At 42.5% G+C, this 24,413-nt stretch overlaps 1 protein-coding gene across 1 annotated transcript in view; it reads right to left on the reverse strand.

Moving 5' to 3' along the window:
- Positions 1-24,413, reverse strand: part of SCFD1 (sec1 family domain containing 1) — a 326,499-nt gene that overhangs the window by 207,850 nt on the left and 94,236 nt on the right. Inside the window, exon 10 of the mRNA XM_082275124.1 lies at positions 22,759-22,858. Within this exon, the coding sequence (XP_082131250.1) occupies positions 22,759-22,858 (100 nt within the window). The remainder of the gene's footprint in view (positions 1-22,758; positions 22,859-24,413) is intronic.

Raw genomic sequence — 24,413 nt, forward strand, 5'->3', positions numbered from 1 at the left:
GACCTCACAAATGTGCTTCTGGAAACATGCTCAAATATTTCCATAGACACACTCCGAAACCTTGTGGACAGCCTTCCCAGATGAGTTGAAGCTGTTATTGTTGCAAAGGGTGGAAACACTCAATATTGAAACCTAAAGACTAAGACTGGGATGGCATTAAAGTTCATGTGCATGGCAGGTGTGCCAATACTTTTGACAATATAGTGCATGTCCTTTCCATTTACCCTTATCAAAAATACGTCTGGATGGACGTAGCTATCAAAGCACAACCAAATAGAGAACTCACATAATGATTAAAATGGAAAAAACATATACAATAAAAATAATTTTTATCAAAAAAGTGTATAGTTCGATGTAACCCAAACTCCAATATAAATTACCCCACATACTACTGACCAGCTGTATAAATGAATAGAAATGGGCCTGGCACAAAACAAATCAGCTTTGAACAGTAATATATTTTCGTGTAGAGTGCTGTTAAAACCGTCAGATGGGGATCACTCAACTCATTTTTCAGACAAAATAGGGTCTGCCTCATGAGAGGAATATTGGTATATCCACATTAATCATATAAAATACATAGGTAATATGAACCAACAGAAAAAAGGACTCAAACTGTTGTACTGTAATGATAAATCAATATCATACATTCATTAGTAAGTATATTTGAACCAATTGTGCCATAGAAAAATAGAAATAGAAATAGAAATAAAGGAAAGACTGGACCACCAGGGATGTCTTATGGACTGTGGTCCCTAAAGAAGTCACAAATATAATACCCCACATTAGAGTATTAGTTAGAAAATGTATTTGATGTAAATAATAATTACTAAGGCTGTATGTTTGGTCTTCTTTTGATGAATTTCTTAAAGATTACATTCTAATTTGGAGTGTTCTATATGTATCTTCTTTAGAGACTACACTCCACATAGCAGCTGCAGTGGTCCAGTCTTTCTTTTATTGTCCCAGAGTTTTCCTGTGGGCAATTTTTATGGTTCGAAAATACTTATCCGACGTACATATGACATCCACTTCTCATTACAACTTTTTGTTTCATTCTACTCAAGTATTTTATTGATTATTATAGATATACCTCCAATAACCTTCCGATGAAGCATTGTCTGTAATGTGTAAGAAACACATTGAGTAATCCCTATCCCCCTGTATAAACAGCACTTTACATGGAAATATATTATTGCACAACATGGCCGTGTTTGTGGCAGACCTAGTCCAATATTCTTATACAGCTGGTCAGAGGTACAGTATGTGGGGTAATTTATATGGGAATTTGAGTTGGACAGAATTATACACTTTTTGACAAAATGTTTTTTATTGTACATGGTTTTATGCAATGTTAATCCTCAGGTTAACAATTAAAATGGGATTCATCTATTTTTACCTCAAAATGTTCCCGCATACCTTGTGGATGTGGTACAGTAACTCTGTACCATAATTTCCATTTAGTCTTTGTGAATATATCCAGTTAGTTACATAGCTTACAAGGTTGAAAAATAACACAGGTTCAACATATGTGTATATGTGGGTGATTTTTGTTCTCCAACAATTCCTATTGCCTCTAGCAGGAAAAATGACCTTCTAAGAGCACAGGTGAAGGAACATCCTTCCTTATAAAACTTCCCTCTAATTTTTCTAATATCACGGCGGAAACAAATCTGTAAATATATTCTTACATACTGCTAGTACAAGTGTCTAAAGTTGGTCTTCCTACCTCCCCACTATCTTTTGCACAGCAGAAATCAGACTTGGAGTCTTGCAGGGTCGTGGTAATAATTTAAGAAAAGCAGGCTCAGTTCCTAGCACAACTCGAGAACTGACCATGGTGTGTTTTTTACTGCCTAGTGTGGACAGTTTTTAAAAGAAAAGCAGAGGGACTGACAGGAACACCAGGGATTTCACATAAAGGAGGCAATACAAAAAGAACAGCATACTTTTTCCATACGAGTTTATGGTACAGCAGGCCCAGATCAGGAATATGAAATGCTGGGTTTACATAATCTGTAAGATTTTGGTAGAAGGAGGTATTTGGGGAGTTTAAATCCCAATTCCACCCACCCCAACACATTTTGTTTTTATACTTACCTTTTTTCAGAAAACTTTAAGCATGTAAAATGCAGGGTCTTTCCTCATCTCCAGTGCTGAGTGGTCCTCAATGCAGGGAGCAAACCTGGGGGGCGATGAGATTAAACCTTGCCAGGTGCATTAAATGTGCAGCACCGGGGCGTGGCTTGGTCATGGCGGTGTGAGGACGATTCCCGCTGGTGCTCCCACTCCCTGACCACCAAAATCGGCTATTTATTGTCTTATTCTCGCTGCAATGAGCGTCCACAAACAGAAGAAGACGAAAGGGAACTCTAAGCCTCCTCCGCGGCTCCTATCAGAAGGTTTTTCCCCCGATTCCTCTAGCTCTTCACCGAGGGTACTGGCTCTGAGCCCGCGCTCTGAGTTGGGGCCTGAGACTCTTACATCTCCCACCCGATGTCCTGCCTTGCACCCGGCGCCGCTCCCTATGGCGGCTCGAGCCCTCTCTCCGTGGCCCAATCCACTCCGGCGGGCAATGGTGGTACCGATCAGGACATCTGGGCCCTTCTCCGGTCGCTCCCCACCAAGGCAGACCTCGAGGCTATAGTGGAACAGGTGACGGAACAGCACCGCCAGGACTTCCATTAAACCTTGCCAGGGAAGCATGTCAATAAAGCTCTACTTTTAAAGGAAGTAGGTTGAATGATGATGGGTGGTATTCAACCTGAAAGAAGACTGGTCCTGAATCACAGAGCGGTTTAAACCACAGGAGATAATGCTGAAGAGTAGGTGAGTATTGCAGACAAAGCTACATTTTTTAATTTTATTATCTGAGGACTAGCTATTTACTGAACATTAACAACAAAAGAAGACTTGAACTTTAAAGATAGAGGATAGCATAAGCAAGACCTAAGCAGTATCACAATATTATTTAATTAGTCAGTCAGTAGGAAGGTGACACAAGAAGCTGCAGAATTGTAACAATGGGTGTAACCCTTCTGGCTACTGCATATGTCTTTTTTTTTTTTCCTTTTTAACTTTTTTTTTTGCATTTAGCTACGTGACTGCAGTTCTATTGTTAAAGTAAAATATAACTTGTTCAGTTATAAGGCAATGTATATACAGACTTCACCGTGTGTACAGTAAATTATTACAAACTATTTGTAAAGTTTTTAGCTTTCTTTCTAACCTTTGGATCCTACTTGGAAATATTAAAATATTAACAAGAGTGCAACAAATGCCAGCACACAGTAGCAGGCCTGCAATAAACTTCTGCGCTATTAAAACTTGTCAAAAAACGCTGTAAAGCCTTCAACAATGCTGCTAAAAACTTACTGTAAAGCTGTACACATCACTTATACAAGATGAAGCCCGTGTGGCCTTAATGACTTATATGTTGCCAATAACTACAATAATGGGAGCTGAACAATATCATCTGCCATGCAATAAACACACAGCAAAAGCAAACCATTTAAGCCATTAAATAAGGCTCACAACAAAATCTTACAGTTTAATCACTAGTCATTTGTCCTACAACATAAATCTGAGAGCATAAGACTCATCTGTCAGTATCAGCTTTACTATTACATATCCCTAAAGGCAGTATTTGATATAATACCATTCCTGTTCCCATGCAATTCCTAAAAAATGATAATATACTCCATATACTCTTGCCACAGCATCCTGCAAAAGGTTGCAATTATCATGATGTTATTTTTCAGTGTGGTTCTGCAATTTGTTCATGTAAAGACAAGACAGATGGTGACCCCTAGTGGAAGATGTGTGACTGCAGCTACAATCCCGGAGGGTCCCAACAAAACACAACATATACAAACTACAGTATATTGATACTTTATAGGAAAAATGCCTTTATTAAACTGCAGATTTATCTGTAAAGGAAAAGCATTGCTGGCTGTGTAAATGTACAATGGTTTGAAAAGTCACACCTACAAAATAGCTGCACTCATAGGGATTCTGTTGGTCTCAGAATATAAATACAAAATAGTAGGGGTCAAGTCCTGGGAAATAAAGTGTGGGAACTCACCCAAGATTACCATCCCCAACCTCAAAAATAAAAAAAAGTGTGTGTTCATGTTTATTTACATCTCTGTCTCTCATGTCTCTCCTCTCTGTCTCTCCTGTCTCTCCTCTCTGTCTCTCTCTCTCTCTCATGTCTCTCCTCTCTGTCTCTCCTGTCTCATGTCTCTCCTCTTTGTCTCTCTCCTCTCTGTCTCATGTCTCTCCTCTCTATCTCTCTCTCCCATGTCTCTCTCTCATGTCTCTCCTTTCGGTCTCTCTCTCCCATGTCTCTACTCTCTCTCTCTCTCTCTCTCCCATGTCTCTCTCCTCTCTGTCTCTCTCGTGTGTGTCTCTCTCCCGTGTGTGTCTCTCTCTCGTGTGTCTCTCTCTCGTGTTTCTCTCTCTCTCTCGTGTTTCTCTCTCTCGTGTTTCTCTCTCTCTCTCGTGTTTCTCTCTCTCGTGTTTCTCTCTCGTTTCTCTCTCTCTCTCTCTCGTTTCTCTCTCTCTCTCGTTTCTCTCTCTCTCTCGTGTGTCTCTCTCTCGTGTGTCTCTCTCTCGTGTGTCTCTCTCTCGTGTGTCTCTCTCTCGTGTTTCTCTCTCTCGTGTTTCTCTCTCTCGTGTTTCTCTCTCTCTCTCGTGTTTCTCTCTCTCTCGTGTTTCTCTCTCTCGTGTTTCTCTCTCGTTTCTCTCTCTCTCTCTCGTTTCTCTCTCTCTCTCTCGTTTCTCTCTCTCTCTCTCTCGTTTCTCTCTCTCTCTCGTGTGTCTCTCTCTCGTGTGTCTCTCTCTCGTGTTTCTCTCTCTCGTGTGTCTCTCTCTCGTGTGTCTCTCTCTCGTGTGTCTCTCTCTCTCGTGTGTCTCTCTCTTGTGTGTCTCTCTCTCGTGTGTCTCTCTCTCGTGTGTCTCTCTCTCGTGTGTCTCTCCTCTCTGTCTCTCTCTCTCTCTCATGTGTCTCTCTCTCATGTGTCTCTCTCTCATGTGTCTCTCTCTCATGTGTCTCTCTCTCATGTGTCTCTCTCATGTGTCTCTCTCTCATGTGTCTCTCTCTCATGTGTCTCTCATGTGTCCCGCTCATGTGTCTCACTCTCTCCCTCCTCTCATGTCTCTTCTTACCTCCCTCCCATCTGCAGAGTCGTTCCTCTATGGCTCCTGTGTCCTGTCACAGCCGGAGGCGCAGTACATTTGATATCACTCCGCCTGTGACAGAAGCCGGCGCTATACAGGAAGCATCGTCTCTGCTTACTGTAGTGCTGGCTATGTTAACAGTGATGCTCGGGGATGGCGGGTTGGGAACCCGCAATCTGGGCTTACCGGCGCTCGGGGGGAACGGGAATGTCGTTCCTGTTGTAGAATAAGTACAGGAACGCCGTTCCAATGCGTTTCTGCAGGATTCAAGCCCTGCAAAATAGCGGTTAAAAGACCCAAGCATTAGGAAATAAAGAAACAGACAGCAAATGTGTCGGTATCATAGTTACATAGTAGTTGAGGTTGAATAAAGACGATAGTCCATCCAGTTCAACCTGTGTAGGTGTGTGGACGTAATTATTTGACATACCCCTGAATCATTTGATCCTTGAGATGTACGTCCAAGAGTCTTTTAAAAGTAGCTATAGTCCCAGCAGTTACTACCACTTGTGGTATCAGAAAAGAACCAAGCTGACATTAATTCAGGGGGAAATATACTGTAAATGGGGGATTGGGCGGAGACCCAAAACAAGAATCAATTGCACCAGTGCATGATGTCGGCATTTATCCCCAGTGCAGTTGAAGATACCAGCATTGGGGGGGGGGGGGGGGGGGGTTTACATACAACCAACTCGCCTCCCACACCAGGAAAAGTAGACAGCAATTTTTCCAGTGGGCTGTGAATGTACAAAAGAAAACCTGTGCTGTGTAAAGAAACCAGGGAGCTAAGGCTGATGAACAGTCCACACTAGATATTACATTGAAAACGAGAAAGAGAGATACGGGAATTCCTTAGGTTAAGGCTCGTATGCACTATAAGAAATGGGGCGAGAATTTTCGTCCAAAGGACTTTCCTACAACTTTCGTATAGTGTGTACACAACTTTCGAAACCAATTCAGATTTTTCCTACGAAAATTCCCGAAGGCACAAACCCCAAAATTATTCTCGTATGGGAACAGAACAAACGATTTTCGGTTAATGTGTACCGTTTTCGTACAAGAAAAATCAGAAAAGAAAGCCTGCGCATGTTTAAGAAACAATAACAAAAAAAAAAAAAGCCTTTGTCGTACGAGAATTTTTGTACGAACTTTCGTTCATCAATTTTGGTGTGATGTAAAACAGTGAGGAAAATCGGACGATCGTTCGCCCGATATTTTTATAGTGTGTACCGCACTTTAACCTCCTACAAGCTACAGCTATTGTGATCCAGAGGAAGACACCGCAAGCTCCCAGGGTAACTGTGGCTTGACAAGGACTGTAAAAATCATTGTGAAAAAAAATAGGGAATTCATTCTATTTTTTTATAGTCCGTTATTATTTTAGTTAATAATCACCTCAAAGGATAGGCTAGGTATCATTCAGCTTCACTACCTTATCATAAAAATAACCCTTCTAATAGTAATGGCAAAATCATCTTACTTCCAAAACTGGACAAGATGAGTAAATTTAGCAGTAAATAAAGTAAATTTAGCAGCCAATAAAGTTAACTACTTCACTGCCAGTGTCATTTTAACAGTAACAGTGCATATGTATAGCACTGATTACTGCAGTAATGTCACTGGTAACCCCAAAAGTGTCAAAAATGTCAGTCAAGGGTCCGATCTGTCCGCCGCAATGTCGCAGTCCCGCAAAAAAAAAAAATCGCAGATCGCCGCCATTACTCGTTAAAAAAAAAAAAACCAACAAAAATGACAAAAATCTTTCCCTTAGTTAGTAAACGCAGTAACTTTTGTGCAAACCAAGCAAAATACGCTTTTTGCGATTTTCATATAAAAAATTTTGAAAAATATTGTTATTTTTGCAAAATTGACGCTCTTTTTTTTGTTTATAGCGCATGATCAAAAAATCGCACAGGTGATTAAATACCACCAAAAGAAAGCCCTGTTTGTGGGAAAAAAAGGACATCAAATTCGTTTAGGTACAGCATCGCACGACCGCGCAATTGTCCGTTAAAATCACGCAGTGCCGAATCGCAAAATAGGCCCTGGTCAGGAAGGGGGTAAAATCTTCCGGGGCTTAAGTGGTTAAAGGTGAACTTATCCTTTAAAAAAAAAAAAAACAATGGCATTAGGATACCTTTATCCTAACAAAAGCGTCTATTTAGAACACATGTATAATATTAATGTAAAAAATAACCGCGCTAAGCTAGTATGCTAATGAGCAGCAGCTTAAAGTGTGACAAACACTCAAACAAAAAATATATATATAAGTAAGCCGCGCTAAATAGTGAATCCGTGCTCTAACACACAAAGTATTAAATATGAAAAAAAAGAAGTCCCAAAAGTCCTTGAGTCTTTATATATATATTCAAACATAAACGTGAAATCCACTGAGTGAAGGTGAACATCCACTGGTTGTGCAAACTCCTTACCAGAATGCTTCAGATAATACGCCCAATAGGAGGGTATGGCACCCACAAACTCCGGAGGGGTATCCAATAATCAAATTCCACTGTGATCTCGTAGCTCAAGATGTCTCAGCAAACATTAGACCGTACACATGGAAAATAAATGATATAGGATCCCATAGCGTAAAACTGATATGATAAACTATACATTGTATAGAGAGAACTATATGGTAAAAACCACACCAAGTGCAAGAACCGCCACCTGTAGTGCAATCTGCTTACCAGATTTAAAATGATAATTCGCCAAATAAAGTGTATGTGTACACCAGATAGCTCCAAAGAAAGCTCCAAAGAAGCAGTGCCTCCACCAAAAACCACTAACTGCTTACCAGAAAAACATAAATTGTCAGCAGAAGTTAGAATCGTGATGAGAAGAGGGTCAATTCCACACAGAAGGACCATCCACATTCCAGACTGGCGTTCTTCACCGGCCCTGCCGCTCCTAGTAGACGTCAATAGATGAAACTAGTAGGGCGGGGTTTCTAGACGCTGAAGGAACACACTGCAAGTGATTACACAGTGAGACACACGCTCGCAGTTCCGCTGCATTATCCTGAGCGGCGTGTTTATATGCCCACATCCCTAGTGTATGGTTCAGACACCTACAAATTGAACTGTACAGAATCACAGCGGACCTCGGGCTGCAGGCGAAGAGGAAGTGGGATCTCCGGTGAAGAACGCCAGTCTGGAATGTGGATGGAAGGCAAGCCATTTCAGGAACTGGGGTAAATCATTCTTGCTGCATAAGTGATTGATGCCCATTGAGACCGAGTCCTATTGTGAAGTGGAGTTTACTGGGTTCCCCTCAGTCTGCATTTCTTGGATTTTGAGTGCTGCATCCTGTGAGCTGAATTCCAATAACCTCTGTGGTCGATGTGACTGAATAAATTTACATCTGGTAAGCGGTTTGTGGATTTGGGTGGTGGCCTTCATGCCTGCTCTGGACTCTACCTCTAGATTACTTTTCTACTTCTACCACTACCAGTTAGTGGTTTTTGGTGGAGGCACTGCTTCTTTGGAGCTATCTGGTGTACACATACACTTTATTTGGCGAATTATTATTTTAAATCTGGTAAGCAGATTGCACTACAGGTGGCGGTTCTTGCACTTGGTGTGGTTTTTACCATATAGATCTCTCTATACATTGTATAGTTTATCATATCAGTTTTACGCTATGGGATCGTATATCATTTATTTGCCATGTGTACGGTCTAATGTTTGCTGAGACATCTTGAGCTAAGAGATACGAATCACAGTGGAATTTGATTATAGGATAACCCCTCCGGAGTTTGTGGGTGCCATACCCTCCTATTGGGCATATTATCTGAAGCAGTCTGGTAAGGAGTTTGCACAACCAGTGGATGTTCACCTTCACTCAGTGGATTTCACGTTTATGTTTGAATATATATAGAGACTCAAGGACTTTTGGGACTTCTTTTTTTCATATTTAATACTTTGTGTGTTAGAGCACGGATTCACCATTTAGCGCGGCTTACTTATATATACATGTATAATATTATTTACTACTGCTGCCTAAATGGATTCAGCACTCTTTTGGGGCATCACAAGGAGCCTATGCATTCAACACTTGCCTGAAGGGAGGCACTAGTGATGTAGTGGACATGGGTATGGAATGGGGGTAGAACAGTGGGCAGACACAGGCATTTGACAAACCAAAAAGTGTCAGATGCTGACACTAGCTCCACCAGTAATTCTGAAAGAGAATAAAGATTCCATTCACCACAGGCGGTATAATAGTAAGTATACTAGATGTATGGAAAAGAAACACAGTCATTAGGAGACTTAAACAAAAGTCAAGTGTTTCTTTCAACAGTCAGCATCTACATGACGGCTTACAAGATGAAAGCAAAGACTGGATGGCCAGACAGAAATATGCTGATGAATGATTTAAACTGCTGCTGTCCCTTCGGTTCCTTCCCATGTAATAAATAGCACTTAGACAAAATAGCCCACGAACGGGAATTTAAATCTTCAACGTTGGATTTCAAATTTGACATCACATTTCATTCCCAGATCAGAGCGAAGAATTTTCCGTAAGACACCGGTATGATTGCGTAACAGTCTCTTCAGCAGATAATTAATCATTTTAGCAAAACGTTACCTTGTTACCACGTAGGTGGCCATTTCGCAACAGTTTTCTTCAGGCTTTTTGAACATCCCTGCTATATTTTACTGCCTAAGGCCCAAAACCTGACTAATCTGAACCTGCAATATAACTAATAGGAAACATTTTCTATAATTTAGATGTTGTACCTACATTCAGGATAATAGAATTTTTGTAAAATCTTACCGTAAAATTATTTTCTCTGAGTCCTCTGACAGTCGCCGCCCATTCATACAGTCTTCACGATTGGGTATTGGCCTTGGCCGCAGGAGCAAGCTAGGCAGTAATTTTGTTAATACAACAAACATTAACATATAGACACACCCACAGGAGGCCGTTCCTCTGGCCTACATCCTCCAGCCAGTACCACTCTAATTCAGTTATGTAGCAAGCAGTCCATGAAAAACCGTCAACCCCAAAGAGAGGGACGGCGACTGTCAGAGGACTCAGAGAAAAGAATTTTAAGGCAAGATTTTACAAAAATTCTATTTTCTCTTACGTCCTCTGGCAGTCACCACCCATTCATACAGTCTTCACGATTGGGACGTCCCAAAGCAGTGTAGATGTGAGGGTGGGAAGACGCAACCTTAAAATAGGCAACGGAGCACCCAGGACAGAGAAAAAACTGAACTGAACCAGTGGGGTAAGTAAAGCTCAACAGGAGCTAACCCAGGAAAAAAATGAAATAAACCCTATGACTAATAGACATTAAAAAAATAGCATGTCTCTTTAAACCACTGATGCACTCAAAACCTTGCGGCCAAAAGAAGCATCCGAGGATGCCAACACATTAAGTATGTAAAACTTAGAAAAGGTGTGTACAGGCGACCATTTCGCCGCTTTGCACACCTGAGCCACCGACGCCTGGTGGCAAAAAAGCCCAAGACGCACTAACCGCTCTAGTGGAGTGCGCCTCAACAGGGAAGGGAGGAACCCGACCCTTAATCGAATAGGCCTGCCCAATCGTCTATCTGATCCATTTGGAAATGGTTGCCGCAGACGTCGCTGTACCCTTCCGAGGTCCTTTAGGAAGGACAAACAGACAATCCGACTTCCGGAAAGAGTCCGTGGCGGAAAGGTAAACCTTGATCGCCTGGACCACGTCCAAGGAATGCAAGGAAAATTCCTTCGAATGCTTAGGCTTCGCACAAAGCGAAGGCAACACAATATCCTCATTGAGGTGGAAGGCTGAAACCACCTTAGGAAGAAGACTGATTTGGTCGCAGGACCACTTTATCCCTATGAACAACCAGATAGGGGGAACGGCAAGACAAAGCCGCCAACTCAGACACTCTGCGAGCAGATGTGATCGCCACTAGAAGGGCAACTTTCTGTGACAACACAGGCAGAGGGATCTCTCCGATGTTCTCAAAGGGAGGTCATTGTAAAACAGACAGAACCAGATTCAGGTCCCAGGGAGGTAAGGGAGCCTTCCTCTGGGGAGCCAGATGACACACCCCCTGAATAAAGGTGCGAATCAAGGAATTAGACACCAAAGGGCGCTGAAAAAGAATGACCAAGGCTGACACAATTGCCATTTGATCGTGGTCAGCGCCAGGCGCTGATCCACCTTAGTCTGTAGGAAGGCCAAAACCCTCGCCACTGAAAAGGAGCGGGGGTGAAGACCTTGTGACTCATACCAGGCAAAATATGTCCTCCAGGTGCGATGATAAATCTTCCCAGAGGAAGCTTTTCTAGCTTTTAGCAAGGTAGGAATGGCAGCCGACGGGGTACCCCTGACTCTCAAGACTTGGCTTTCAAGAGCCAAGCCGTCAAAGCCAGCGACTGTAAAGCAGGATAGAAGATCGGTCCCTGAGACAGAAGATCGTTTCTTAGTGGAAGCCGGCAGGGAGGTTCGACAACCATCTGCATAATGTCCGCGTACCAAGACCGACGAGTCACCAGCATCCGTTCTGAGGCTAACCTGCGGAGGAACCTGGACAAAATTTTAATCGGAGGAAAGGCATATATCAGCCAATACCGATGCCACGGCACCACTAACGCGTCCGAGGCGTCCGCCAGAGGATCGCGAGATCGAGCCACGAACCTTTCCACTTTTTTGTTGAGAGGGGATGCGAACAGATCCACGTCCGGAGACCCCCACCGGACACATAGATGGTGAAACACCCTTGGGTGTAAGGACCATTCCCCCTGGTCCAGGGTCTGGCGACTCAGATAGTCCGCCTGCCAGTTTTCCACACCTGGAATGTGGCCGGCCGAAATCGCCAGAACATGCGATTCGGCCCAAGACAGAATATCGGCTACTTTCCTGACCGCCCGGGCACTCCTGGTGCCCCCCTGATGATTGATGTACGCCATCGCTGTGGCGTTGTCTGTCTGCACTCGTACAGGGCAGCCCTGAATCCGAGCCAGGACATTTATCAGTAGGGAGAACTCCTCCCCCGACCACGTCCCCTGGGCACAAATCGTTCCCAGAACTCCACCCCAGCCCGACAGGCTGGCATCCGTGGAGAGCCCGTCTACAATAATGGCCGGAAGGACTTGCCTTGTGTCAGAATCGGTGACTGGAGCCACCACAAAAGATTCGATCTCACCTGGTGGCTTAGAGAAATCCTTCTGTCCAAGACAGCCTGTCCCACCTGGTAAGGATCTCTGCCCCGTAGCAGAGCCAACACAGGAGCCAAAACCTTGGTGAACACCCTTGGAGCCGAAGCGAGACCGAAGGGCAATGCCACGATCTGGTAATGCTCCTCTGCGATTGCGAAGCGGAGATACCGCTGGTGACCCTCGTAAAAAGATATGTGCAGATATGCATCTTTTAGGTCGATGGAGGCCATGAATTCCTCTGGACTCAGAGATGCCACCACCGACCGGATAGATTCCATCTGGAACTTCTGTACCTGCACGAAGCGGTTCAGTAACTTTAGGTCTAAAATCGGACGCACCTTGCCCACTTTCATGGGCACTGTGAACAGATTAGAGTAACTCCCCAAACCTGTCCTGCGGAGGGACCGGCACGATGACCCCTTGGGTGAGAAGATTTTGAACCGCCCGTTGTAGATCCCGGAAACGATCGGGAGTCAGATTGAGATTTGATGGAAAGAATCTGTCTGCGGGGCGAGATCGGAACTCGATCTTGTACCCTGAACGAATGAGCTCACAAACTCACCTGTCCTGAATGTCGGACAGCCAGGGATCGGGAAAACAATGCAGACGTCCCCCCACCCCTGATACGGGTGAGGGCGTCCCTTCAGGAAGGGGTGGACTGGGTTGCCTGCACAGCTTGACCCGTTTTGGGCTTATCCGCCCAAAATTTCTTGCGACCACCGGAGACCTTGAAGGACTTACCCTTTTCCTGTGACCCGAAGGCACGAAAAGACCCCCGGTTAGTCTTAAAGGAGGGACCCCGCTTAGCGTAGGGAGATTTACCTTTCAAGACTTGAGGTAAGAGAGTACTCTTACCCCCAGTAAGCCCCTTGATCAGCTCATCCAGACGATCCCCCGCAGGGATGTCAGACACTGTCTTCTTAGAAGCGTGGTCGGCCGACCTGCTTTTCAGCCAAATAATGCGGCGGATTGCAATCCCAACCACAGATAGACGCATCACACAGGTACATCAAGGCCTGTGCCATTTGATCCAACATGTCCAGTGCAGCAGCAGAAACCGACTCTGCTACCAGAATGCGCCTAAGCACCTTGGCCCATTCTGCTATAGTCTGAGAGACCATCACTGAGGCAAACACCGGTTTCAGCAGGGAACCCGCCACCATATACATGTGGCGGGAAAGCATTTCCATCCGTCTATCTGCCGGGTCCTGAAACACCGGGGAGTCTTCCACGGGCATAAAGGTGGATTTATTCAGTCTGGAAACACTGTGGTCCACTTTAGGAACCACAGTCCAGCGAGTATCAACCGAATCCGCAAAGGGATAACGGTACTTAAATCTCTTAGGTACTACCAGCGTCTGCTAAATGCAACGCCATTGGTCATTTACCGTTTCCTGAAACTCCTCGGGACAAGGAAAAACCTGACCCGACTTCAGGGCCTTGCGGGTCCCGAAGGAAACCCGCTTACCTGCCATGGAGGGCTCATCATCAAGATTTAAAGTCTTGTTAATGGAGCTAATAAGTGCGTCTACCGCAGCGCGGTCACGTGCTATCCCAGAGGAAGAATCCTCCTCCTCCACATCTGACTGAGAAGACAGGGACCCCTCAAGGGGGACTTCGCCCGTGGCAACCAATTCAGCCCAGAAGACTGAGAGGGCATAGGTTGTTTCTTTGTAACTCGGTCAGACATCAGCAGATAAACTGTTGACGCTAAGGTCGCAAGTGCAGCAGATAAAGAGGCTAATGAAGTGGGATCAGGAGTATCTGAACCACCAACTAGGTCTGTGGGGAATTTGCTATCCTGGGACTCCATATTAGCAAAGTGCAAAAAAATTACACTGGCCCTTTAAAACGGAGGTTCCCGCGGACCCCTATCGCAAACTGCACTACAGGTGGAGACCCTTCTCTTAACTAAAGCTAAACTGACAAAAGAGTGCTAGCAGAAATATAGCCAGAGAAAACCAGTAAAATCCCCCCACAGCCACGCTGCTTTTGAGAAAGCTGATTATAAGGAGGAAGTGACCTCACGCCCCTAGAGGCAAAAGCCAGCCCACTCAATACCCCCTCAAAAACCTGTTCCCAGGGACAGAGGGGTAGTAGTACTCACCATACCGCGAACGTGGGCACCGCTCAGACACGGGAGACCTCCCACCTGACCATCCGTCAGCCAGGAAGGATGCTAGCAACCCCGGGCGTTCCGACGTTAAGACATCCCAGCGATGATAGAAAAACTTTGCAGGCTCGTCCCCGCTTCTAGGGGCACTGTCGTTGCGAGGCCTGGGCGTACCAAAAGCCTGCGACGCTCGATGGCAGACTGGGACTCCATAAGGTTCTATATTAACCAGTACGGGGCCCAGTTCTGCTGATGCTTGTAGTCCTCCTGACTAACTAGCGTAGGTGAGAAAAAATAAAAAGCTATTCTTAAAAAAGAAAAAACACTTTTCAGAAATAAAACAAGAAAAAACGGAGACACTAGGTCCCAGAAGGGAAAACCTACCCTTCTCCTGACGCTAGGCAGCAAAGAACTGGATTAGAGTGGTACTGGCTGGAGGATATAGGCCAGAGGGACGGCCCCCTGTGGGTGTGTCTATATGTTAATGTTTGTTGTATTAACAAAATTACTGCCTTGCTTGCTCCTGCGGAGAAGGCCAATACCCAATCGTGAAGACTGTATGAATGGGCGGCGACTGTCAGGACGTAAGAGAAATTTTATTTTTGCGTGTTTAGTCCCTCTTAAGAAAATAATCAAATGCACACAGAATATGAACAGTTAACAACCATCAAAGTTCTAATATAAGGTAATGCAGGTATGTTTTGATTATTTCAGTCCCACAATCCATTTCCCTTGCCAGGGCCTGCACAGCGATCTTCCAGGTCTGGTCAGACTGTACCTCCCTGTCCTGTACAGGTCAAAGATCCACAGTCTGGAGAACTACAAGTGTTCCAAAGTGTAGATCCTACACTGCTATTGGATTTTTACCACGACTGTTATCTGGAATGGTGCTACAGTCAAACATAACTTAGCACTCATAATGCACACGATCTAAAGTTTTATAGCAGAAGCATCCTAAATGACACTACCCAGTAACTCTGCAAGGGGAGCACAGTAACTATCTCTATTGCTACAGGTGCAAAGGATGTACTGTACCCCTTCTCCTCCCTTGCAGGAGGAGCGTCTCAACCAAATGTCTGTTTTAGACAATCCTATAATTTTTTTTCCCCTTCACTGAATTTGATTCCCCAACTCTTCAAAGTAGGGTACTAACGTTTTATATTGGCCTTACACTTCAAAGCACTTTTGTGCTTCTCCACAATGGACGGTTTAATATTGAGACGCCCTCGGTTTTTTCATCACTGCGGTTATCAGCTACAGTAACTACTCTCCTCCCAGGAGATGGTTTGGTGAGGTGGAGGTCTCTAACCCTTGGTCCATCACTCAGTTCTACCAATATACTATCTTAAGCATATGATACATGCATATCATGAAACAGAATACAGTACACGTGTTTTTTGTAATGCCTTCACAGACACCTGGTGAAGTGGACCCAGGAATCCACAAAATGCACTGGGTCTTCGCCAGCAACACACCACATGAACAGTATACAAGACAGCAGTAAAACCATCAGAAAAATTGTCAGTTTTAGGCTCCATTTCCCCTATTGCGATTTCAGATGTGACTTGAGTCCCACAATCGCATGACAACGGAAATCACATTTTCAATGGTGCCTGTTCACATCAAAGCGACTCAGGACAGTGTGATTTTGGAAAAGGTTCCTGTACTACTTTTGGGCAATTCCTGTGGCCCCATAGAAAATGCAGACCTTATCAACGTTACACTCAAGTTGCACTACGTAATCACACTGAAAACTGGATCAAAGTCAGATCACAGCAGTGTGAACCAAGCCTAAAGTGTAATATGTGGGGTTTAAGGGTGTGGTTTGCTAAGGCAAATGTGAAGGGAAAAATAGCTTTTTATTAGGTGATGTTTCTGGTTTCTGGATATGTATAATATTAACCCCTACATGAGGAGGGTAAAACAAATCCTAACGTCTAAACACAGTTTTGCAACTTGGACGCGTTGATAAAACTGTACATATCATTGCAACTACTTGGTGTATCCAGGTCGATTATACCTTGTTTTTTTTCAGGACGAAGTGGGATTCATTTGGTAGTTAATAGTAATGGATATCTCCTGATTTATATTTTTTTGTATCAAAGGAAAGCTAGTCAAAAATAGCAAACAAACACTATTTCTTTAAATTTATCTGTATATTTCTTGCTATTAACAAAGAACAACACTAAATAAATTCTCCCGCAGACCACATTGATACCACATATGTGTATATGGTGTGTTGTTTATAGTAGGGCCCAGAAACAATGGTGCGCATTTTGTACCATTTGACATAAATTAAAATTTTTTACTTTTTTTTTTTATTCTATTTAATATACACTGACCCTAACCTACTTTAAACGTTAAAGTGGATGTAAAACCGATTCATGAAATTTTACCTGGGCACATATATCTGTAGTATTTACTTATCTCTCTCCAAAGCCCTAAGTCCCATGTCTTTCTGCTGCTCCGTTCCTCTGTTATCAGCATGATAACTTCTGACAAGCTCTCCCACACAGGAGATAAAAGCAGCTGGAAATTTGTGTCGGGGAGGTTGCTATAAATACATGAGCAGAGTACGCATATATGTGGTCTCAAGGAAGAAGACCCATTTCAATGTGGCCGTATGTGTGAAATCAGCAGCAAGGGGTTAAAATAGCCTTGCTGAGACTGGTTTTGTACAAAATCAATTCAAAAGAAGTTGGAATGCAACATAAAATAATGCACTGATTTGAAAATTTCATACACCCATGTTTTATTCACAATAGATAACATATTGATTTTTTTTTTTTTTTTTTTTTTTAATCAGAAGAAAGTTTTATTTGAACAAATTCAAGCAATATTAAATGTTTAATTTAAGAAAATGTACTATTTTAGGGGGAAAAAAAAGCAATTTTGAAATTGATGTCAGCAAAATGTCTAAAAAAAGTTGAGACACAGCCATGTTTACCATGGTGTAGCATGCCTTCTTCTTTTAACAACACTTTATAAATGTCTGGGAACAGAGGAGTTGCTGAAGTTTTGGGAGAGAAATGTTTTCCCATCCTTGCCTGATATAGGATTCTAACTGCTCCACAGTCCTGGATCTTCTTTGTGGTATATTTAATTTCAAAATGCACCATACATTTTCAATTGGTAAAAGTTCTTAACTGCAGGCAGGCCAGTTGAGCACCCAGACTGTTCTACTACAAAGCTATGCAGTTTAGCATTGTCCTGCTGAAATATGCAAGGCCTTCCCTGAAAACGATGTCTGGATAGGAGCATATACTGCTCTAAATCCTGGATATATCTTTCAGCAATAATGGTGCCTTTCCAGATGTGCAAGCTGCCCATTCCATGCACACTAATGAACCCCTATACCATCAAAGATGCAGACTTTTGAACTGAGTGCTAATAAAAACCCAGAAGGACCCTCTCGTCCTTAGTCTGGAGGATGCGGAGCCCATGTTTGCGAAAAAGAATGCCAAATTTTGATTCGTCTGACTACAGAACAGTTTTCCACTTTGCAACAATTTAAACATTTGATAGGTTTTCTATTGTGAACATATGAGTTTATGAGATTTGTAAATCATTGAATTCGGTGTTTATGTAGATTTTCCACAGGGTCCCAAGGTTTTTGGAATTGGGGTTGTATATGAATTTTAAACTGATTCATTTTTAAACTATTGAAATAAAATGAATAGAATATTAGCAAGTGTACATTCTATATGTGTAAACTAGCACCTTAAAAGTCCCATAGATAGACAGTTATTTACAGAGATTGGTATTGGGGATGCGTGCAATAGATTATACTAGGGGTAGTCGCTAGGACCTGTTGGGAAACATATGTTCCCCAATTCTACCCAGATCCCATGACCTGAAGCAATGACTTTGGGGGTGAAAAAAGAAAAGTCTCTGCATCATAGCGCGATCCTTCCCTTTCCCATTTCCAAAGAAAAAGGAGACATGATGTTAACAACACAAGTGCTATTACTCTAAATCTGACTAGTCACAAAGTAATATTTTCTGGTAAACTGAAGAAGAAAAATCAGTAGATAAGTAAGAGTTTCATATTATTTCAACCTATGTTGTACCAAATGTTTGTTTATAAAATATAGTTAGGTCCCTATATATTAGGACACATTTAGAATTTTTCAGGTATTTACCAAAAAATATTCAAGCTATAGTTATGGATATGGTCTGAAAGTGCACACTCTCAGGATTAATTTGAGGCTATGTACATCCAAATTGGAGGAAGGGTTTAGGAACTACAGCTCTTAAGAATAGCCACCCCCTTTTTCACAGGACCAAAATTAATTGGATAAATTAATCAAAAGTGGTTTTATGGCCAGGTGTGGGCTACTCCTTCATTATTTCTTTATCAATTAAGCAGGTAAAAGGCCTGGAGTTGATTCTAAGGCCCCTTTGACACACAGAGTCCGTTCAGATCTGCCTGTCAGTTTTTTTGGCGGATCTGAACGGACGCCCCAATGCATCTCTATGGGGCATTGGATGCCAGCAGAGACATGTCCGCTGACATCCGATCCGATCCGTCAAAACTGGACATATGGAAACCCTATTTTCCATCTGTCTGGCGGATCGGGTCAGATGAGAACGGACAGACGGTCAGTTCCCATCCAATTCACCCACAGAGAAGAATGGGGACCTGACAGCTGTGTCTCCACACACAGCGCGGAGACACAGCTGTCATCCTCCTGCTCAGCGGGGGATCGGCGGATCGATCCCCCGCTGAGAAAAACGGAGTCCGTCTGACGGACTCCGTGTGTGAAAGGGGCCTAAGTGTGGTACTTGCATTTGTAATCTATTGCTGCGAACCTACATCATGCGTTCAAAGGAGCTGTCCATGCAAGTAAAACAGGCCACTGTAAGGCTTCAAAAACTAAACAAATCCATCAGAGAGATAGCAGCAACATTAGGAGTGACCAAAAAAAGAGTTTGGTACATTCGGAGGAAAAAAGAACACACTGGTGAGTTCAGCAACATAAAAAGGCATTCACAACATCCAGACAAGTGAAGGGCACTCTCCAGGAGGTGGGTGTATCATTGTGAAAGTCTACAATCAAGAGAAGACTTCAAGAGAGAAAATACAGAGGGTTCATCACAAGGTGCAAACCATTCATAAGCCTGAAGAATAGAAATGCCAGATAAAACTGCCAAAAATCATCTAAAAAAGCAAGACCAGTTCTGGAAAAACATTCTTTGTATGGATGAAACTAAAATGAATCTGTACCAGAATGACGAGGAGAAAAAAGTGTGGAGAAGGCTTGGAACAGCTCATGATCCAAAGCTTACAACGTTATCTGTAAAACATGGTAGAGGCAGTGTGATTGCATTGGCATGCATGGCTTCCAGTAGCACTGGGTCATTGGTGTTCATCAATGATGTGACAGAAGCAGCCAGATGAATTCTGCAATGTTTAGAGATATACTATCAGCCCAGATTCAGCCAAATGCAGCCAAGTTGATTGGACGGCGCTTCATAGTACAGATGAGCAATGATCCAAAACACGCTGCAAAAGCAACCCAGGAGCTTTTAAAGGAAAAGAAGTGGAATATTCTGCAATGGCCGAGTCAATCACCTGATCTCAACCCAATTGAGCATGCATGTCACTTGCTGAAGGCAAAACTAAAGGCAGAAAAGAGGAAACCCTTTCTTTGGTAATGTCCATGGGTTCCAGACTTCAGGCAGTCATTGCCAGTAAATGATTCTCAACAAAATATAAAAAAATTAACATTTTATTTATGATTATATTAATTTGTCCAATTACATTTGAGCCCCTGAAAATTGGGGGACTGTGTATAAAAATGGTTGCAGTTCCTAAAATTTGTACTTGATATTTATGTTCAACCCCTTGAATTAAAGCTCAAAGTCTGCACTTCAAAGTAATATTTTAATTTTATTCTGGTGGCATACAGAGCCAAAAATATGAAAATTGTGCCCGTGTCCACATATATATGGACCTAACTGTATATGCTGCAGAAGAAAAATTAAAAATTACTAATTGGAGAGATGCATAGAAAAAAATATGCATAACATTATAAAATACATAAAAGTTGTTCAAAGGAACCTATACAGTTTTAATTAAACTATACATACTAGATAGCTGAGCTGGCACATCAGGGCAGACCATAAAATTGTAATTGTAATTTTTTTTTTTTTCGTTATGTGCAGTAATTAAAAACATAGAAGTTAAATGACAGATACCCTATCTCATAAATGATAACAAACCAGTCACACTGTCAGCAATGTCTTACCAAATGAATCTGGAAATCTATGGTAAAAGTGAATTACAAAAATCCAAACACAAAGGCCCAATTCAGTCATCATATAATCAAAAGAGTGACAAATTTGAAAATAATTTTAAAAACATGAAATAAGGTGTCTGACAGTGAACTGGGTTTTTCAATCAGCAATATTTAATAGGCTTAAGATTTTTGTAATAGGCATCTTAATGTGGAGTTCCACCCGATTTTTGACATTTGCCCCCTATATGTTGCTGGTCACATTGCCATGTATCATCAGTCTTTTTTTTTTTTTTTCAGCTCTTATTACCCGTTTTGGGCATAACACTGGTGGACGGCGAGGTACATGATATCCGGCCGCCCATTGGCTTCTGGGATATACAGGTGTATCTCATAAAATTAGAATATCAAAAAGTTAATTTCAGCAATTAATTTCAAAAAGTGAAACTCATATTTTATATAGATGTGTTATACACAGAGTGATATATTTCAAGAATTTCTTTCTTTTATGTTGAGGATTATGACTAACAGCTAATAAAATCCCAAAATTCAGTATCTCAGAAAATTAGAATTTTACAAAAGACCAATAAAAAAAAAAAAAAAAGAAGGATTAAAAGGATTTTTAATACAGAAATGTTGGCTTACTAAAAAGTAGGTCTATGTACAGTATAGTATGCACTATACCAATACATGGTCGGGGCTCCTTTAGCATAAATTACTGCATAAATGAGGCGTGGCATAGAGGCGATCAGTCTGTGGCACTGCTAAGGTGTTATGGAAGCCCAGGTTGCTTTGATAGCGACCTTCAGCTCATCTGCATTGTTGGGTCTGGTGTCTCTCATCTTCCTCTTAGCAATACCCCACAGATTCTATATGGAGTTTAGGACAGACGAGTTTCCTGGCCCTGGTAGAGGGCTGCACTGACTTTGGACTTGATAAAACACAGTGGACTAACACCAGCTGATGACCTGGCTCCCCAAAATCAGTGCAGCCCTCTACCAAGAAATTCTGGAGCACTTCATGCTTCACTCTGCTGATCAGCTTTATGGAGATGCTGATTTAATTTTCCAACAGGACTTGGCACCTGCCCACAGGACCAAAAGTACCTATACCTGGCTTAATGATCATGGTATCACCGTGCTTGAATGGCCAGCAAACTGAACTAAACCCCATGGAGAATATGTGGGGTTATGTCAAGAGGAAGATGAGAGAAACCAGACCCAACAATGCAGATGAGCTAAAGGCCGCTATCAAAGAAGCCTGGGCTTCCATAACACCTCAGAAGTGCAACAGGCTGATCGCCTCTATGCCGTGCCACACACACACACATCCGACCAAGTATAGAGTGCATACTATACTGTATATGGACATACTTTTATGTAAGCCAACATTTCTGTATTAAGAATCCTTCTTTTTGTTGGTCTTATGTAATATTCTAATTTTCTGAGATACTGAATTTTGGGTTTTCACAAGCTGTAAACCATAATCATCAAAATTAAAAGAAAGAAATGCTTGAAATATATCACTCTGTGTGTAACACATCTATATAAAATATATGAGTTTCACTTTTTGAATTGAAATAGTGAAATCAATTAACTTTTTCATGATATTCTAATTTTAGGCACCTGTATGTATCATCAATCCCAGCAGTAAATGTGCAGCCTGCGCAATACAAGTCTGCAGCGCTGTGTACGTAATGAGATTGGAAAATTGGGTATCCTGGAATGAGCTACGAGTGGGTTTCAGATGCCCACAATGAAGATCGGAGCAACTATCTAACAAAAAAAGTAAATTACAAAATATAAAAGAATATATATTGCAAGATGCGACCATTATGGGGGTGTTCTTTATTTAGCTTTTTTTTTTTAATAGGCTGGAACTCCGCTTTAATATAAGATAATTATTCTAAGATTTAATTCTCATACACACCAGCCCCTGCTTTGTGGCATTTGACACACGTCTTATTGTGCGTTGTTTTAAGCCAGACCATGAATTTACTGATTTATTCAATATTACAAGCACTAGTGACAAAAATAATTTAGGATTTAAAGTGTAAATGCTTACCAGGACATCATGGACCAGTGCCTGGTATGTCCACGTGTGGTGAAGAGTGGTAGCGAGATCTATGTTCCTGTCTACAAGAACTAATAAAGGCCTCTGGAAACTGCCAAGTGAAAATCAGGAGAGAGTTTATTATAAGGAGAAGCCCTTAAAAAATTAATAAACTCAAGTACAAAAATGTAATTTATTGCAGCTTACCAGTCCTTAGACGTGGTGGCGGCATTTGTTTTCTTCTTTCAGGCTAAGAACATTTCCAGCAAGTACAGATAATAACTGTTGATCTTGCCAGAAATGTAGTGTCCCTGCCACTTCCTGTGAGCTGACCCAAAAGGACAAACAATGTTATATTTCTTCTGCAAACTAAAAATGAAGATAAATACAGGCAGACATGTCTGAAGTCTAGCCTGGGCGTTCAACCATGGCTTCCTCCAAGGCCAGAAGCACAGGAAGTGTGATACTTGCAGGATTACCAGGTACAAATAAAGGAACATAACACCTGGAAAAGTAAATTTAATTTTTATTTGAATCCTTTGTCTAGGGACTGATTAGCTGGAATATTAATGTGATTTTTGACTTACCGTAAAATTAATTTCCCTGATTTTCATTGATGGACACAGCTTCTGATATTCATAACCATTGGGTTATACTGCCCCCCTACAGGAGTAGGACAAAAAGGCAGAAAATAATTCTGGCTACACCCATGGGCAGTCCCAGGAGATATACTCTCTCTGTGCTAGCCACTCCGTTTTGTTACAAGCAGTGTCAGCAGAATTATAAATTCACAGAGGGGGTGGGTGCCGTGTCCGTCAATGATCATCATAGAAATGGATTTTACGGTAAGTCTAAAATCCCATTTTCTCTTTTGTTCATTGACGGACACAGCTCCTGATATTCATAACCATTGGGAGGTCCCAAAGCAGTGTTAAACATGAGGGGTGGGAACAACAAAAAAATTCCCAAGGCTAAACATTAGCCAACCAGGCAACAGGAGCTCAACCAAACAACTGGAGCCCACCTGAAAAAAAACAACACACCCTTAAACAGCAGCCTGCAAAACCTTGCATCCAAAAGAAGAATCCGCAGATGCCAACACATCCACATTGTAAAGTGCACACTGATGACCAGGTGGCCGCCTTGCAAACCTGCATCACTGATGCCTGATGATGGAAAGCCCAAGAGTCACTAAGCACCCTAGCAGAGTGCGTCTTGACAGGGAAAGGAGGAACCTGACCCCTGATGGAATAGGCCCGAATCACCGTCTGTCTGATCCATCTGGAAATGGTCGTAGAATAAGCGGACAACCCTTTTCAAGGTCCATTCGTGAGCACAAAGAGAGAGTCTGACTTCCTAAAAGACTCCGTAGCTGCTGGGTATACCCTAATTGCCCAGACCACTTCTAAGGCATGCAAGGAAATTTCCTTTGGATGTTTAGGCCAGTGGCGAAGAACCACCTTATCCCTGTGAATCACCAGGTAAGGTGAACAAGGCCGCCAGTTACAACACCCTGCGTGCCTAGGTGACAGCCACTAAAAAGGCCACCTTCTGGGACAGCGTAAGCAGGGGAATCTCCCGAATATTTTCAAAGGGAGACTTCTGTAAAGATGAAAGCACCAAATTAAGATCCCAAGGCGGCAAGGGAGCCCGCGCTGGAGGAACCA

Source organism: Pelophylax lessonae (assembly GCF_965119305.1).
Source record: "Pelophylax lessonae genome assembly, chromosome: 13".
In the NCBI taxonomy this organism is placed as follows: domain Eukaryota; kingdom Metazoa; phylum Chordata; class Amphibia; order Anura; family Ranidae; genus Pelophylax; species Pelophylax lessonae.